Consider the following 18,683-nt stretch of genomic DNA (forward strand, 5'->3'; position numbering starts at 1 on the left):
TCACCAGTGAAGCTTAAAACCCTCTTGGACGGAACATCAACTCCAAATCAGCACAGATATGCAATGTGTATAAAATGAACTAAACCTGTGAATAGAATGAATGTGATGACAGACATATTCAATGCAATATGAACCCTGTAAGAAATATTACTGATAAAATAATGCTGTAAAACATGTTCTTAATGCATTTATCATAGTATGACAGTATGACAGTATGACTAAATATACTGTGCTTAAAAACACAGAAACATCGGAAATCCCTTTTGGTACTGAAACTAGAACACAAATGAGTACAAAAAAAGGTACATTAAACTCAAACACTGGGTCACATGACCCATTATCATAACAGGCAACAAAGGCAGTGATGAGCAGACAGGCTTATAACATTGTAGCCTGTATTTGTACTTGTATGTTGTGTGTTGGGTTGGTTGTTGAGTGTTGTATTGCTAGCTGTTAAGTATGGGACAGTGCATTTCAGGTCATTTTACTGAGTAACAGGAAAGGAATGTAATACTTTCTGTGTTAAGTAATTAATTAACATACTGTATTACTTTTAAGAAAAATAATGAGTAATGTGTAGCAACCCCAACAAAATTGTTATAGAATAACATCCTCAGTTTAATCAGAACATTTTTCTAGTAGTTTAACAAGCCCTCTTTTAGATGAAATGATCAAATCACAGAAAATAAATTTTTTTTTAAAAAAGAGTGAATGTTACCACCTTGAAATGACTGAAACGTAGGAATGAACCAGACCTACCAACTAATTCCACAGCTGTGTGCAAAATACAAGTTTTTGAGCATGTGTAGGCCCAAAAATGCAATTTATTTCCATTAATAACAGTTAAATTGATGAATAGAGTAGTTAAAACCAGAGCTTTCCGATTTCAGTGTTTGTCCCCTTAAGAAATGGGGATGAAATTTAATTTTAAAAAAAAAAAATCATACTGCTCAAAATTAAGAACCAAATCAAGTTTTCACCAAGCGTGCATACAAGAAAATTAAAAATAAAACTTTCCTCTTTTGTGGTGCAGAAAACGAGTCAGCTCATTTCCTGATTTACACATTTAAAAATATGTGTATGTATATATGTAAGCATGTATGTGGAAATATGTGTGTGTGTGTGTGCATGCATACATGTATATATACATATATGTATGTATGTGCGTGTATGTTTGTATGGGTGTATCCGTATGTTTGCAGGTGTATGTATAACTTGTACATATCTTTCTTGTGCAAATGTAAATTTGTCTGTGATTGTGTAAATACTTACTCTATTGTGTACTTCACACACATGGAGAAATGCCAAACAGCCTTTCATTGTTCTTGTAAGATTGACAATACAAGCTATTCTATTCTATTCTATTCTATTCTATTCTATTCTATTCTATATCTAAAAGTTGTAAAGATGTGTGTGGATCATACATTAAATTGCACACATGAAATGTTGTGAACATGCAATAAAATGTATTTCATTTCCTGTTTTCTGAGAGAAAAAAAACACAGGCGTGTATAAAGACATGATAAAAATCACAAGCGGTTTTCTAAAATTAGAATTAGAAAAAGTTTCAGTTGAAAGTCAGAGACAAATTTGTTCCTTCTTATTTCTGTCCAGCGAAAATTTAAAATAAATGAATAGCTGAGGATGAAATCTGATTATTAATCTGTTGTGTTCATACACATGTTTACACTCACAGTGTTGCTGTTAAACACGTTTCTGCTAGATAAAATTTGTTTGTTTGGACAGCAGTCTTGATTAGTGGAGCTTTAGCGATAGCTGACAAGATGGTGCATTTTACAGCTACAGCTTTGAAGCAAGCATGCACCCATTCAAATTTGTTTTATACTGGTACTGATGAGATGGGTTGTACTTGGAGATAGTCGACTTTCTTGCAAGAAAATATGCCTCTATGTGTCGTAAAAACTAGACACGCAAGAAAGAGCAGGAGTCCAAAGGCCACAAGTAGTCTGACTATTGCTGCGATGATTGTTTCATCTCCTGTGAGAGATGGGAAAGTTTATTACATAAAATGAATTGCAAATCCCAAAATAAAGATTTAAAAAAACAAACAAATTAAAATTCCAGCAGTGGTCCCAGGGAACTGCTGATTAGAGAGTTACAGCACACAAGATTATAAGAAATAAGAAAGCATAGCAATAAGAAATATAAATTAATGAACTGCCAAGAACTTACGTGGAGCTTCGGTGATGATGAAGTATTTGGTCACGGTGCCCTGGCTGTTTGAGGCGGTGCAGGTATAGACCCCTGGAAACTTAGATGATGGAGTCAAAATAGGAAGATTCACATCATGACTCCTGTACCACACTTGTGTGAAGTTTGGGAATTGCCAGTGGTAGGATGGCACAGGGTTTCCTCTAGCTGTACAATTTAAAGATATTTTGCTCCCAACTGTCATTTCCAAATTCTCATTTGGATCATTGGTGAATGTTGGTGGGTCTGAGGACATACAATCAAAATACAGACAAAGAAAGAAAAGCTCATTTTTCAGTATGAAATCTTGTGGTGATTAAATTAAGATCATGTTAAATACTCACAGAGTACAGTCAGAGTATGCGCCTCTGAACGCACTGGAGGAGGACCTTGTTCCTGTGGCCACAAGTTCAGTTTTGCTTCACACCAGATCTCAGCTCCATCATCATCTCTATGAGCAGTCAGAGTGAGGACAGATGACTTACTGACGGGAGATGGACTGGACTCATCAAATGTCTGAGAAGACAAGATCTTCTTTCCTTTGTGCCAAAGCACAGAGAGATTTCTTGCTGGTGCAACATTAACAATGTCACACTGTATGGCAAACTGTTGGCCTTCTTCCACTGTACGTAAATTCTTCAAAGACACACTGTCTGGCATTTCTGAAAAAGAAAATAATTTAAATAAATAATAATAAAATGACTCAATGTTACATAGTGACTAGATAATAACGATGACCTTCTTAGAAATGTTAGAATAAGTTAAGGCTACTTACTATAAACAGTGACTGGTAACACTTTTACACACTGATCACCATCACAGGAATTCATATAACACATTGGCCCTGTGTCCCACTCTGGCACAGAGTCAATTTTAAAGAGAAGAGAAGAAACACCCAGGGTAAGGTCCACTCCTCCATATGGAGACTCCCATCCTATTCCTTCTGTCTGGTCAGATGATGAGGTGCAGTTGGCTGATAAGGAGTCTCCAAATCTCACCACAACTCTAGGAGGGCTAAATTCTAATGAACATGAAGTGCTCACAAGCTTTCCTAAAAAAATAAAATACAGTGAGTAAGGGACTTAAGGCATGTGATGAGTTTCACTCTACCATCTGAGTTAGGTGAATGTGAATGTGAGTGCAAATGGTTGTCTGTCTTTCTGTGTCAGCCTTGCGACAGACTGGCGATCTGTCCAGGGTGCACCCTGGCTTTCACCCTATGGCAGATGGGATAGGCGACCCTGATAATGATAAGCGGAAGAGAATAGATGGATGGACAATTTTAGGTGACACCTCCCATTTAACTTTCAAGAGTGGTTTGATTTTTGATCACACTGTTCATAACTCTGGAGTTAAAATATACAGACATATTTTTATTGTAAAAACCATGAAATTGTCTGTGTTCCTCTGTTACAACATTCATAGTTTTACTGATACTTAACATAATGGAAGATTTGGAGGTTAAGAGATAATGATGAGCTACAGAGGCCTTGAGGCGCAAACTAAATGTCGAATGTGAGATGAAACGGCGAAGTACTTTTTTTGTATAAAGAATAGGTCATACTAAATTACATTAAAACATTTTTTTGAAAATCTGTAAATATCTGAAAAAAGGATACAGGAAAAATTATAGATATAATAAAAACAAAGACTAAAAGTAAGTCCTAATATAAAATTATAATATAATTTGGTCACTTTAGTCTCTAAAATAGTTTAGCTGCTTTAGAGTTGCTAAATGATGATCCATTTACTAAATTATTGTTATTTAGGGGAAAAAAACCATTTCTAGCATATTTTGGATTGAAGACTTCTGGTCAAATGTCCAATGACCTACAACTTAGTAAATAATAGGACAATATCTACAATATAACAGCTGCTAGGCTTTTTTGTTTGTCTTTAGAGGCAGCAGATTTATGGTAGAAAGACTCCAAGTGATAAATGCTAAAGATTTTAGATACTTCATAAAGCAGATTTAAATTAAACTGATAATCTGAAGAAGTAAAAAGCTTATGACAATTGCTAACGCGCTGATGTGGTTGAAGGTTTTCTCCTGAAGAGGAACTGGACGTTGTGTTAAAATATAATATGGTAACTATATAACAAAGTAACAAGCACAGCAAAAAAAAAAAAAAAAAAACCAGACCCACCTGTGCATGCAATTAAGCAGCTGAAGATGAATGGCCACATCATGGCTCCAACAGATGTGTTCACAAGTGCATCAAAGTTCAGAGCTCCTCCGCTCCTCCAGAGTCTGAGACTAAGAGATGGATATTTTGGTAGCTGTAGATACAGCAAATCTTCTTTAGCCAGTGGCAAATCTATTCTAGTCTGTACTGTTCAAGAAAAGTTAAGTCAGAAAAGCCATACTAGTCTTGTGAAGAAACCCCAAAAAACAAACAAAAAAAACAAAAAAAAAAAAACACACACACACACACACACACACACACACACACAAGTTGCGGTGTCTGTTGTTCCAATTTAACACCAGCAGTCTAACGATCCCTCTGAGAATACTCTCACTTCTGCAAATCACAAGAAAGGGAAGGAGCCCTGCACCACTTACTGGACTTTTTTGTACCAGTTTTGGGAATTTGTGTGCAGACAATCTAGAAACCACTCATTGCAAATCTAAAATGTTTCAAATCACAGTCCACAACTACTAATTTGTGATTGAAGTAATGAATGGTTATTAAATTAGAATGTGTGTTTCTCTTGTAAGTATATGGTTCCCTCTGTGTAGCTACAAGATTAGTTGCAAAGTCAAGGTTTTAGAATTTCCTGTTTATCAGGACGAGTTAAAAAGCTGCAGTTTCACCGTTTTGTTGATGATCAGGGAGTACAGTTCACACCCAGTATTGTTATTTGTAAGATTTATAGTCTTGTATAATGTGACCCCTGCGCTTAATTTGTATTTATTTTTTAAAATGTATTTGTAACCCCAAATAAATTTTGCAACGTCAAAGATGGCGGTGAAAGTAGCTCAAGGAAAGAGGTTTCACCCCCCCCCCCCCATCTACTGAAAACATGCATAGTTCTAAGGTTCATTTACAAAATGCTTCAGAATTCAAAGGGATGAGGTTTTTCCACCACTTGGCACTACTTTCGTTGATTCCTGTCATATTGATCACACTCTTGCTGTACATTTACAATAATGAAAACTACAAGTACAATTTCGTAAGATTTATTTGAAATATTACATATAAAAACTACATACAATTTATCCCACATTAGGTGAACATTTAACAACAACAACAGCAACAACATCATGATTAAAAGCACATTTAAAACTCAATGTGGAATGGTACTACATAGAAAGTCCATAGCGGCCACTTGGTGACGCCATTAAATCGCAACTTATTTAAGAGAAATCATTTCACCAGCATCAGGATTTGCAGAAGTGATTCTTGATGAAAACTTTACACGCTTAATCAGAGAGCTCCATCTTTTCTTGTTTAATGTTCTCTGTGGAGGAAAAGTAAGTAAGTTAAAACAAATTAATTTTAAAAAAACAAAACCACACAAGATTTGAATGCAACAAGGATTGTTTCATTCAAATCTTACATGTCAATCATATGATTAAACAGAAAGTCACCTGATGCTTGTTCTTCCTTCATCCTTTCCGTGATGCACCTCTTAATCTCAAGCCCAATGGCCCTGGAGAGCGGAGGGGGCACAGCATTTCCAACCTGGAAGGAAACGGAAGCAATTACTTGGCAAGAAGCAGGGAGAGATGTTTCTGGACAGCTCTGCAACTCAGTCCGAATTTAAAGATAAAGGCCAAAATGACAAGGCCAAAAATGAAAATGCTGCTTATTTTTGTCACAAAAAAAAAAAACAAAAAACAAAAAAACCCCCCTCCACATTAATTTATCCTCCATCGCCTAAATTTATTGCCTCTCACAGACATAAAAACTGTACTAAAACAAGGCAGTTTTCAAGTTTACATTGTGCTACATTAAGGGGCGTAATTTCCAGGGGGGTTATGACCGCCACAATAATCAGACCCAACCAATAAAACCCACCCAATAAAATTATGAATTATCTTGCATAAATAGGCTGTTGATTTTCTTTCTTCGTTTCAGGTATAACCAGCAAAATAGTTGCATGTTTAACCATCTGGGAATTTACCCAGCTTTATTTATTTAGGCAGAGATTCTCTCTTTGTAGCAACTGTAACCACATAAATTCCTCAGGGATTAATAAAAGTATTCTGATTCCAGATTGTACCTGTCTGTGTTTGTCCAGGATGTTTCCAAAGAAGCGGTAGGTGTCAGGGAACCCCTGAGAGCGTGCACACTCTCTCACACTGACAACTCTGTGCTGCTCAGGATGGAGTACACGGCCCTGTAATCAAGAGAGCCCGAGGTCAGTTTCTTTCATTTAAGAAATGTAAACCATCTTCTGAAATACAAATTAGCTTAAGACTTAAATGCAAGTACTCTGTTTTTTCACTCCTATATTAAATAAATTTGAAGGATGTTTAATGTAAATCCAAGTAAACAAACTGGGGAAAAAAAAACAAACAAACAAAAAAAAAAAAACCAAAAATCTTATGTACCTGCTTGCCCATTGGTTCAGGATTGGTGACTGTTGTGCTGAAGAAACCATCCCATTCCAACCTGCCATAGAGTCCCGCCCAGTGATTGTGGCGGTTCCCAGTGTGGGGCAGACACCAGGGGATCAGGGTATTAAACTGCCTGTCTGCAGGGTCACAAGGCTTACCTAAAAAGACATACATGGAAACTATAAGAGACGTATCCCAGATGGAGATTTAAGCTCTACAACTTTTTTTAAGTCCTGCATACCTCCTGCACAGGTGCAAACACCTCTGAGCGCACCGGTGCCGCTACGCCCATTCTTCTTATCATGATGTGTGTAACGCAGTTTCTTAGTCAGGGTGCCATCCTTCAGTCGGACCTCGATGTTGGGCAGATCCCTCCAGTCGGAGCCTGGAGCCAAGGGGATGTAACGCATCCGACCCTCAACCAGTGCACTCATATCCTGTAATGCAGATCATGTAACTTCTGTCATAAAGTTATTCTTTAATGACTGAAAGAGCGAGCCAACATGAGAACACTACAACTCACTTTGCAGATATGATCCCTGAGGATAGGCTGGTACTGTGTGCCTCTGATCTGCCTCTGGAACCAAGACTGGGGCTCCCCATTGTAGGAAATCTCCAATGCAGCTGCACCATTGCGAATCTCTGGCAGGTCAGACATGGTATCCCTGACAGTGATAGTTCTGTAGATTCCACCATTGCCTCTGTAGACAAACATTTTAGTGACAATGAAGCTTTAATGTCTTGCGAGAAAGATTTGCAACCTAAAAATATAATATAAGCAACCCAGAAGGGGAAAGAGTTTACATTACCGTGTGACATTGCTGACGTATCTCTTTTCACCCACCACAACGCTGAGAGAGCAAGCTCTGGGGGCAAACACATGCAGAGGCTCAGGATAGCGTGGCAGCTTCTCTCCAGGAGCAGCAGCCAGGATGATGGCCCTGCGCCGGGTCTGCGCAACACCGTACTGACCGGCCTAATGAGAGCAGAACGCAGCGCATTAGTGATCCTTTATTGTATGAGAAGAAAAGAAAAACCTTACAGCAAGCTGTTGGTTAACAACACAAGCTCTGAAATTTGTTCCAAGCCAATTTCATTTTAGCTTCACCCAAAATTTCACAGCAGAAAAGAAGTCTAAGGTCTGACCCACCTGCAAGACACCAAAGGTACACTGGTATCCCATTCGCACAAGACAGCGCAGTGTGAGCTTCAGGACCATAGAGTTTTTGAATGACACAAAGTTCCTCACGTTCTCAAGCAGGAAGAATTTGGGTCTGTAGTAGTCGCAGTAGCTGCAATAAGAAAAAAAAAAATTAATAAAAAAAACTATTAATGCGCGGTTAGAGTTTTTGTGGGAAACAACAACAACAAAGCTTGCCGCACAGTGTCGGTGAAAGTTGATGACTTTAGGCAAACCCACCTAAGATAGGAGACAACAAGTGAGTTCTTGAATTTGGAGTAAGTGCGAGAGTTGAAGCGGTTCATCCCACTGAACCCTTGACAAGGAGGCCCTCCGCACAGCATCTCCACATCACCCTTCTGAGGCAGCTTCTGGCCAAGAGAATTTGTTTTCTCTCCAGACATGACCAACTTCAGCAAGACGTTGCAGTCCTCAGTGAACACCGTGGTGCCTGGGTTGTTGAGTCTGAAGGCCTGTGCTGCTGGCTCCCACATCTCTATAGCCCAGAGTGTCTCCGAGATACCTAAAAGCAACAAGCAGTTATGTTTTTGTAGTGCAGTCCAAAAAACCCCCAAAACAAAAAAAAATAAAAAAAATAATGATTTGAAAACATTTTGTGAGTGGTATGCAACATTTACCAGCCTGGTGGAATCCCTCAGAAAGTCCACCGCAGCCAGAGAACACATCCAATGTGCGATACTTGGGCACTTTAGGTTTAGGCTGTGGCTGTGAGTCCAGCTGTTCCTGTGCAGCTGAAGCTTTTCCTTTGCCTTTACCTTAGGAAACCAAATGTAATGCATTAGGATTTCAGAGACTACTAAAATCAATTTTTGAAGGAAAAAAAATAGATGCAATTTCTACCTTTTCCTTTGCCCTTTCCTTTTCCTTTATGGACAGTTGAACGAGCATGATTTGGGGGATCCTCAAAGCTTTTTGCCTTTGCACTATAGGCCTGTGAAGGAGGCACATGTGTGAATATAAGAGTGCAGTATCTACACTGCATTGAAGACATGTTCAAGACTTTTCCAAATAAATGTTCCAGTATTAGGCAAAATCTCAGAGTACCATGCCAACTGTTTTTTGCTTTCTTCTATGCACGTGGGGTTGTCATTACAAGAAATTATTGTTTTTGATGAATTGATAAATAGATGATTAGGGAGTTTACAGCAGAAAGGAAGTACTGTACCTCAAGAAAATAGAAGCGGTCAGGTCCAACACTGGAGTAGTCCTGGATGGATTCATTCAGGTCCTCTGCATATTCTACCTGGCAGCGGCCGAGTACGTCACCCATGTTCACGGTCACTTCTTCATCACTCCAGTACAGCTGATTGATGTCTGTGTGGTAACTAGCTTTGACACCTTTGTGTGTGTTCTCAGGCCTGGAAAACAAGATCAAATTCATTAAAGTCTTAAAATTTGTCCATTTTATAGCAAGCCATTAAACTTAACAGCTGTTACCTGTAGAACTTGTAGAGTCGCAGTTTGACGTCTGACATGTCAGGTTTCCCATTGCTACGCCTGTGACAGAAGATCTCCTTGATGCGCCCAACACGGAAGGGCTCAGGAGCGTCCAGGTTTGAGCCCTTGATGTAGTCTGAGGACTTCCTGTAATACTCTGGATACAGATCCTCATCCACATCATCCTTCCTGTGGGATCGCTTCACTGGACTGGCTGGCTTCACACTAAGAACCACATTGTTATAGAGGTAAGTGGTGTCCAACTTTTATAATATACTTTGAGTATGGTGGATAATATTAATCTTCCCTTTTTAATAAAGAACATGAATTATTGAGCCTTAAAAAAAATAAAATAAAAATATAAACAGGAGACCCGTGTGTAAAGAAGGCCCTCTAGTGGCTGAAGCTGCACTACACATGCAAGTTCAGTATAGAAACATGAATACTCCTCATTCATGCAGATTAAGATAAGATAACCTTTATTAGTCCCACACGTGGGAAATTTGTTTTGTCACAGCAGGAATTGGACAGTGCAAAAGTTATATAGCAAAATTAGAATACAATAAGAATAGAATAGAAATAAGAATACTGTACACATAAGAATACTGTAGACTGTATTAAGACTGAAACTTCCAAATGGCGTTAGACTGTACATGTGTATTCACCATTCTACAGGTCTGAATAAAAGTAACACTCACCTGAAATTAAAAGCCTCAGGGGGAAGGTAGACGCTGTCTCCCACCCTGAACTGTTCTCCCTTAAAACAAGCCATAGCATACAAAGCCTTTGTGTCATGGTCTTCATTCTCCAGGGGTTCAAATACATGAGGCTTATCGTTTTCCTCTCGCTCTTTAATCCTAACACAGCTGCCACAGAACCTGAAGATGAAAGTAGGGATTTAAAAAGGGAAATAAAAACAAATCAAGGAAAAGATCATGAGCAGCATAAATGAATGTGTAGCTGGTGCTTACTTGAATTTGCATTCTTCTGATGGAGACGTCTTCGGAGGCATTTCAAACCTGGCATATTCTGTGTCATACCAGAACTGATAGAAAAAACTCTTCCCGTCATCCTCAATCACCTTGAGGTCAACATCCATACCACCCTAAAATTAGAGAAGCAACTGTTACATGAAGAAAAGTACAAAAAAAAAAAAAGCAGCTTCAGATCTTTCTAGCTCCTTTAAAAACGTACCTCCATAAACCAGTTGTTTGATGGGGCCTTATACATAACATTAACTTTGCCTTGGACATAATTGAGCAGCATGTCCTCACATTCATCCACAATGACAAGCTCGAGTGGATCTGAAGTCTCGCCGAGCACCGTGTCTATTCCACGAAGGAACCAGTGGGCATGGAACATCTTTCCATTATTATCCTCCCACATTGACGTGATCCTAAGAATGAACACATCATTAGATTTGAGACCTGAGAATTGAATGTTATTATGCGGTGTCTGAAACACTTACCTTGCCAGATACAGAGGAATGGATGGATCCTCTGATGAAACTGAGACACAGTCTCCTACCTCCAGCAGTTCATCGTTCAAAGAGACCTTCCTGTAGTATTGCTTCTTCCCTTCAGTCTGAAAGGAGTTAAAGATGAATATTTTCATATGAGCACTGCTGGGAACTTATGCATTAGAGGGTAGTTCTATTCATCTACCACAATGGAGGAAAACACATACGTGAATAGATTCTCCAATCCATGTAAGTTTGCACTGGGTCTGCTTCTTTCTTTTGGCATGAGGAACCTTTTTAGGCTTCTCCACAGGAACATCTTCCTCCTCAATGTTCTCATCATCTTCAGCCTCCTTCACTGCAAGGTTGGGGCATCTAAACAGAGATGTAGATTAATGCGACTGCAACACCAAGCTGTATATAAAATGTCAAGTCTGTGTTGTATTCCTTCTTGCTTGAAATATTATGACAGATAAAGTCACTGATGCAAATATTTGGAAAAGCATTTATAGGCAACACATTCAAAAACATGCTCACCTTCTCTGCTTACAAGCTTGTTTGCTTTTTCCACTTCCTCCAAATTTGATCATGTCTTTGCAAGCTGCACACTTTCCACAATCAGGAGACTGACAAACCTGTCCACACACAGAAAAAGAATTCAATATGCATAAGAATAACAGAGGATGACATCAACATCAGATACTGTACAGATATTATCCAACTTGCCTCACAGACACCACAGCGCTGTCTTTTCATGGCACTTTCTTTATCATTCTGCTCTATCTGATCAGAGAAGAATGCATCAAAGATCTGGTAGACCAGCTTTGTAGTGGTTGCTTTAGTTGGTCCCTTACTATCTTTTTCTATCTTTGTTGGGTGACGAATAGCCTGTCTTCTGGCAGCCCTCCTGTCAATAGAACAAAGTGCATGGTCAAAAGACGCAGATTTTACTCTGCACAATTACCTGATGATAAGTGACGTAATGGCATTATGAAGCCACTGGCCATCAACACACCACAGCATCAGGCCATGCAAAGAAACAAGCAAACCAAACTAAACAGACAGAATGTTTAATGCAGAGTTTCCATCTGATGTAAGAGGCAATAAAGTTCTCTCTGCGGGAAGCAATTGGGCCTGCATGGAAAAAAAACACCAACACGCGCCAACTTCCTGAGTGTAAAGACTGCTTTGATCTCCTGTGGCTTTTGTCCTTCCTGTCAAAGTTATAAATAACATTTGCTGCAAGAACTCTTAACAAATTCGAACCCATGTTTGAGGAAGAGTCATATTTCTTATTAAACATGATGGAGAACCCTCACCTATACGAAGGCTTTTGACCCTTAACTCTTACAGGCTCTATAACTAAATCAAAGTTAATTCCAAATATAAAAAGAACACCCTGACAGCACCGCCCTCGGGCGTAGAAGAGTTTTATCTAGAGAATCAAAGGTTTTGTTTTTAATTCTGATGCTTTACAGCTGTGGGGCTGTCCCATGTTCAAACACAAAGCTTGAACTTGGGACTTTCCAAGTCTTCTTGTTCTATGGATTATGAATTTCGTAATGGAAAAAAAAGTTTACGAGAAAAAGCCTCTGCACAGCCATTATGAAACTTGAAAACACTTTCTTCACCTACCTACTATTAAGAGATTCTGTATCTCTTGCACAATATGCTCCATTTCTAAACGTATCATTTTTGAAGCTGCCAGATCAGAACCTCGGGAGAACTAGCTTTGTATGAGGAAGCACTGGCCAACAACGTCACTGCTAGAGGCATGATGACCGTTTTTAATGTTCACATTTGTTTTGCACAAATGCTCATAAATGTCAGCAACAATCTCACTATACTACTAGCATCAAAGCTCCTCAGGCTTTAGCAACCCACCCACTGTTGGGTAAGTAAGTCTGTGGTAGAAGTTACTTTTTGAAAGTGAGTGCCCTTTCCCAAACCTGCCTGTTTCCAAGGATCACATTCCAGATTGTTCTGTATAACAAACCATCCAGTATCACAAAATATTAAATGTAAACGCATCACAAGTGTTGAAATGTGAAAAGAAGATTTGTATGCTTTAAATAATATTCTGTTAAACTCGAGTGGGACGTGCCAGTCTAGTTAAGTTGTTTCTGCAAAGTTTGTTTTAATCCTACGACATCTTTAAATAAATTAACCACTGACTCTGTCGCAGTATTTTAAGCGCGCCGATTACTCAAATCTGATATACGTGGCCAGATTTCAAATCTGCTGGATAAACTAAAAATAAACCACAATGTAAAGCCAAAAAATATAAAATGATTTAAAGTAGAAATAAAACTTTAGCATGAAATCTGGTGTAGTGCTCTTTGTCCATAAAGTTTCTAAATGCTTCACATTAACACACCACCAAACAAGCTAAAGATGCATTCACAATGAGGCCTACCTACCAGTACAGCAGCATGCTGCATTAGGAAATGTTAAAGGAATGTTAGACATTAGGGAGAACAGGGAGCACGGAGCAGAAATACAGGAATATAAGCACAAATGAAATGGATAATTTTAAAACCCGAAGGGAGTCAAAACAGCTGCTGATAGAAGAGAAAAAAAATAAATAAATAAATAAATAAATAAAAAAAATGGGAAAGCTGAAACTGGATTTTTCATTATAAATTAAATATGTATTACATGTTTCTTCAATGCATTCTTCAATGCACTGCAGCTTTAACATTAATCTATTATTTCAAGTATATGCAGAAATCAATTCAGACTGTTTCTCTGAAACATCAGAAGGCTGCAGATTCACAATCCAACAGATGAGACCAACACCCTTGAAAAATTCATCCTTTTAAGTATTGATGCAAAATTATCACTATACATCTAAGCATACACAACTGAAAGTTGTAACAAACAAACAAACAAACAAACAAAAAGTTTAAGCACCTTTTTCCTAGAGTGACTCCTGCAAGCTTGATCAGGTCTCTCATGCAGGGAGTAACAATGATTGGCTGCTCATCCGAATCACCGGCCTCATCGTAGCTCTCCACCTGCTCTACAACAAACTGGGCATGGCGCAGGAGTGTGTCTTCAGTGAAGCAGTTGAAGTTTAGTCCTGCAGGAGGCACAGTTGTCTAAGGGAATGGAAAACAGGGCATAATAAGCTTTGGACATGTTATTAAGAAAAAAATAAATAAAAATTTGATCCCTGTGGGAAGCCAACACGGCAACAGGCAGGATCACTTTATATGAATGGAAATATACACAGTAAAACATTTTTTTTAATTCTCAAACAGATACCATGACAGGAAACTGGATTCAAAGACAAGAGTTTGTTTTATTCACACAAGACTGCACCTCAATCTTATTGAGTAGGTCTTCGTAGGTAGCATCAGGATTCTTCTGGAGGAATTCAACCACTATCTTGCTCATATAGATCTTCTCTTGCATCAGTGCAAAGATTGGAGCGTACTCCTCACTGGGCTGCATTAAGATGTAGTCAGCAAAAGCTAGATAAGGAAAGAGTTGGATAAACATTAGTGTACTGCATATATGGATTTAAGTTTGGTTTTTTTGTTTTTGTTTTTAAACTAAATGGAGAGGAAAATACACAATTATACTACCTGTAGTGAAACCAATCAAAGCTTTTTCTCCACCGTCAAAACCAGTGATCCACCAGGCATTGATGGGTCCCAGCTTTTTGGCAGGAACACCACCTAAAAATACAGGGGGAAAAAAAAGGTTATAAAAGCTAAAAGACAATGTACAATCACAATGAACTTTCTATAACTGGACAGGTTTTCCATACCATCCATACAAGGGTTGTCATCATAGATGGGTTTGACAACACAGCTGAAGTAAAGCTCAACATTCTTCTCAATAAGTCCAGAGTCGAATGGACAGAGATGGCCACGCTTGTCATAAACACTGCAACACACATTGTTATACCATATGACTGACAAAAACTTCCAAGTTTTAGAATATAAAACAGTCTAATTTGAAGGAACACATCTGTTCTTCTAAACTCCTTTTACTTTAAGGATCACCACAGCAGATCATTTGCCCATCTCTCACTCTATCCCTAACATCCTTCTGTCACGCCAACCCACTGCATGTCTTCCTTCGCCACATCATGGATCTTTTCTATGGTCTCTTTTCCTCCACAAGGTTACTATCCATACTCTGTCCAAACCTTGCCTCACTAACCCTGTCTGCAAATCTCTGAACCTGATCTGTACTCATTCATAATCCTGTCAATTCTGGACCCTCACAATTATCATCTGATTATCTTCAGCTCCGCCTCCAGTCTTGTCTGTCTCAATACCATCTTGTAAACCTTCCCTTTCGCTATTGCTGATATCATTCTGTCACAAATCACCCCTGACCCATTTCGAAAGCCTCTCCACCCCTGCCCAACTCCCTTCTTCACCCCTCATGTGCTGTCCTTTGCTTGAAAAGGTTGAGCCAATTTCAATACTACTACTTGCAGCAGCATTGTTGTGCTTGGATGTCTCCCTTTCACACAGCTTTCATTCTTCTCTCCAGAGCATACCCCCCGTTTTTCCACTCTCTTCCACCTGCTTCCTATTGTTACTACAGATCACTATGTCGTCTGCAAACACCCTTCCTGCCTAACCTCATCTGTCAATCTGTCCATCACCACTACAAACAAGAAGGGACTCAGAGCAGATCCCTCATGTAATCCCACCCCTACAATCAACCCATCTGTCACTCCTACAACACATCTCACCAGTATACGTTTTTTTCTAGATCCACAAGGATGCAGTGCAACTCTTCTTGTTACCGGATAGTTCTCCACCACTCTCAAAGCAAACATCAAATCTGTTTGTGCTCTTTCTGTGTGAAGCCACATACTTCATGGTATCAAACTTTATCCCACTGTAGTTACTACTACCACCACCACCTCATCTGACCAACCACCTTTCCAATCTATCCTTTTCATAGATGCCCTCACTTATTCCCTGCACTTCCTGACCAACAGTTCCCCTCTGTCATTTTCTTCATTCTTGAGTTCCTCAAGGCACTATTTCCACCCTGTCACCACCCTCTTGACTCGATAGTACATTTCCAACTCTATCCTGCTGCACATCTTTTCAAGCTTGATGTCACCCTCTTGCCAGTCACAGGTCTTTCTCTCCTTGCAGTTTTATTTTGTTCCTCTAACCTAACAAGCTGTGTATGTTACCTCACAGGAACAAAACCTTTATAAAGATGGAGAATCACTCACCTGAAGTTTGTGATCTTGTGCTGTGGCAGATCCTCATAGCTCTCAAATCCATCCTCATTGGAGTCAAACAGTGAGAGGCGCTCATCTGTTAACATTTCAGGCTCATCCAGCTGAAACACAGAAATTATGGGTTTGGTTTTTTTTTTTTTATAATTTAAAACAAACAAAACTACAGTTTATGTGTGGCAAGTTTTCTCACCGCATTATCAGGATCCCCTTGAAAAAACTTCAGGTCAGAATCATCTAGGTATTGTCTACAGTCTTGACATTTGGGTGGTGGCGTCTGAACAGTAACAAAAACACAATCCAGTCAGCACGAAGCAGTAATGCCTCCAAAAATGTTTACAGTTCACCAATCCAAATCACTACCTTTACAGCAGAAACCGGCTTTGCAATGTCACTCTTGGATTCTTCTGGAGCAGCACTGCATAAAGAAAAGTGTCAGCCCATTTGCTTTTATAAGCTATATCACAATTGGTGCTCTGAAGACAAAGATACTTACTTTTCATCCGACTCCACTTTGAGACGCTTCTCCTCCCGAGACTACAAAAAACAAATTTGAAATTATGTGGAGAGTTATTTATCAGACACTGAGAAACTGCAGCTTCTATTTATGTTTTTTACATTACTTGTACATAAAATTACGATACCTCCTCAACGTCATCATCTTTCTTCGGTTCATTCTGTCCGTTGACAGCTTCTCCATTCAAGTCCTCTGACTTGCGCTTCTGACTGAAAGACATTTATTTCAAGCAGGTTAAAGTGATGGAAGAGTTTTGTTTTAGGCCCAAATACATAAATGAATTAAGTATATATTATTATACGCACACTTTAGTGAACATTGACAAGATGGTTGGCTGTTTCCCACTGTTTCTGGTAACCCTGGTACTTGCTGGAGACTCTACAAAAGGAAAAAAAAATTCTTTTAAAAATTACCTTTGCTTAAATAACTGGAGAAAGACACTGAATGTGCAGGTGATCTCCATCTTAAGAGATTTTAAACATACTTTTTGTGTCAGAATTTGCCTTGCTCCTCCGTCCACCCTTCCCCTTCGAAGCAGTTGGTGACTTGAAAGATTCCTCCTCCTCCTCCTGTACGCTCATGGTTACATCTTCATCATGCTCGTCTTTGTGCGAACCATTTGAAAAGCCATTCGTCTTTCCATTCTTCTCTGCGTCATCAACGTGGGAGCCATTTTCAAGATGAAGTTCTTTTCCAAGTAGGGCCTTCACTTTAGAGATATAGACCTCCTTTAAAAAAAAGGCACATGACATATGTCACAAGTTAGATGACAGAAAGTGAAGTACGGTTTTAGGATTAATATCAATTTGGACAACTTACAACTGACTGACCTTTGAGATCTCTGAACTTTTCATTTTTTCCTCCAGACTGGTCAGCTGATCCTGAGCATCAGCATGCAGAAAGTCCTGCACCAACTTGAGCTTCTCTTTCACATGTTCCTGGAGTGACATTTTAAAAGAGAATAAGAGTTAATGAATAATGTCAAAAGAAAAAAAAAAAATAAGGCACAACTTATGCACTCACACGCACAAGGATAAATACACAAAACTAAAAGAACACAACTGTCTTAAACTGGATTCCATTACTTAATGACACAATATGCAACCTGGAAACTATTACATATTTAACTTTGATTCCTGTTGACTTCGCACCACTGGTGTCAGTTTCCTTATGCTGTCCACCAGAAACTGCTCAAATAGAAAATGGCACAAAAAAGAAGACTAAAGCTGATCCTCGTTCATTTTATTCATAATTATTTATGATATAAGGGGAGTGCAATGTGGATTGAGCAAGGAACTTCCCTTTGAGGTGACAGTATAGAAACCAACTAAAATACTAAACAGTTAGTTCTTCCACACTAAACTTCCGTTTCAGAACTACTAGATAAGCATGTTTTGAGTCCACAACTCACCTCTTCTGCAGATCCTTCCTCATCCAACCTCTGCAAGCTGTAAACAAAGAAGAATCAAAACAGTGCTGGGGTAAGTCAGAGCGAATCGTGTGGGAGCGCTTCCTTTACTATACTGCAGCAATAAAACACTGACAGCGGGAAAGCAGAAACACAGATAACAAAACTTCCTGAGTGGCGCCAAATCTCACACGCTGTCCCATCCATTGGCAGGCTAATGATGCTAACTGGCTAATAGTGCATACCGCATCAGCCCTGTCAATGGCAAAAAGCTAATGTTAGCAACATCTGTTTGCACAGGTAAAAGGGAAACCGCCAGTAACGCTCAGGACAACCAGAGAAAGTCTAACCCACCAGGACTGCCATTTCAGCTTTAACCGCCACTGTTATGGCTTTTGAAATAAAAGCTGCAAGCTAGCTACATCAGTAGAACACTATTAGCATTCATTACAGTACCTTTTCCTGACATCGTCCGGGAGAGGCAGGGACGTCCTGGTTGGCATCGTAAACGAGCGTAAGACACGAGCGACTAAAAATGTTTTAAAACCGTTAAAACACCGTTTAAAACTCCACTATCATTAACCACCGCGCGGCTCCACGGTGACAGTCTGTCGTGTGCAGATGGATGCTATAAGCAATTCGGGCGCGCGGGCCGTCTTTTCGCG

The 18,683-nt window shown here is 39.2% G+C and overlaps 2 protein-coding genes across 4 annotated transcripts in view; both read right to left on the reverse strand.

Moving 5' to 3' along the window:
* Window positions 1-4,546, reverse strand: part of LOC109194464 (immunoglobulin superfamily member 10) — a 34,549-nt gene extending 30,003 nt beyond the window's left edge. Inside the window, exons 1-3 of one of the 2 annotated variants that reach the window (XM_025906319.1) lie at window positions 4,359-4,546; window positions 2,987-3,262; window positions 2,556-2,873 (exon numbers count right to left, since the gene is read on the reverse strand). In XM_025906319.1, the coding sequence (XP_025762104.1) occupies window positions 2,556-2,873; window positions 2,987-3,262; window positions 4,359-4,401 (637 nt within the window). In that variant the 5' untranslated portion in view covers window positions 4,402-4,546. The remainder of the gene's footprint in view (window positions 1-2,555; window positions 2,874-2,986; window positions 3,263-4,358) is intronic. The other variant, XM_019357812.2, reaches the window with a different exon arrangement.
* A 953-nt stretch (window positions 4,547-5,499) lies between these two features.
* LOC100706458 (DNA (cytosine-5)-methyltransferase 1) lies at window positions 5,500-18,659 on the reverse strand. 2 transcript variants are annotated; one of them, XM_025906327.1, is made up of 35 exons: window positions 18,475-18,659; window positions 18,022-18,058; window positions 17,441-17,548; window positions 17,095-17,338; window positions 16,916-16,988; window positions 16,738-16,819; window positions 16,590-16,630; window positions 16,457-16,511; window positions 16,287-16,370; window positions 16,088-16,197; window positions 14,648-14,766; window positions 14,463-14,555; window positions 14,197-14,348; window positions 13,786-13,973; window positions 13,293-13,307; window positions 11,599-11,779; window positions 11,410-11,507; window positions 11,100-11,247; window positions 10,882-10,997; window positions 10,608-10,809; window positions 10,385-10,518; window positions 10,112-10,291; window positions 9,414-9,638; window positions 9,142-9,334; window positions 8,817-8,907; window positions 8,594-8,731; window positions 8,196-8,478; window positions 7,926-8,067; window positions 7,585-7,751; window positions 7,299-7,476; window positions 7,017-7,212; window positions 6,770-6,933; window positions 6,439-6,555; window positions 5,804-5,897; window positions 5,500-5,673 (listed from the first exon to the last, which is right to left on the reverse strand). In XM_025906327.1, exons 1-35 carry the CDS (start codon window positions 18,519-18,521, stop codon window positions 5,636-5,638), a joined length of 4,533 nt encoding a protein of 1,510 aa, XP_025762112.1. In that variant the 5' UTR covers window positions 18,522-18,659; the 3' UTR covers window positions 5,500-5,635. The 2 variants fall into 2 exon arrangements, with proteins under 2 accessions (XP_025762112.1, XP_003442135.2); XM_003442087.5 differs by lacking the exon at window positions 13,293-13,307.
* Window positions 18,660-18,683: the final 24 nt, after the last annotated feature.

The sequence above is a fragment of the Oreochromis niloticus genome, linkage group LG4 (assembly GCF_001858045.2).
Source record: "Oreochromis niloticus isolate F11D_XX linkage group LG4, O_niloticus_UMD_NMBU, whole genome shotgun sequence".
Lineage (NCBI taxonomy): Eukaryota > Metazoa > Chordata > Actinopteri > Cichliformes > Cichlidae > Oreochromis > Oreochromis niloticus.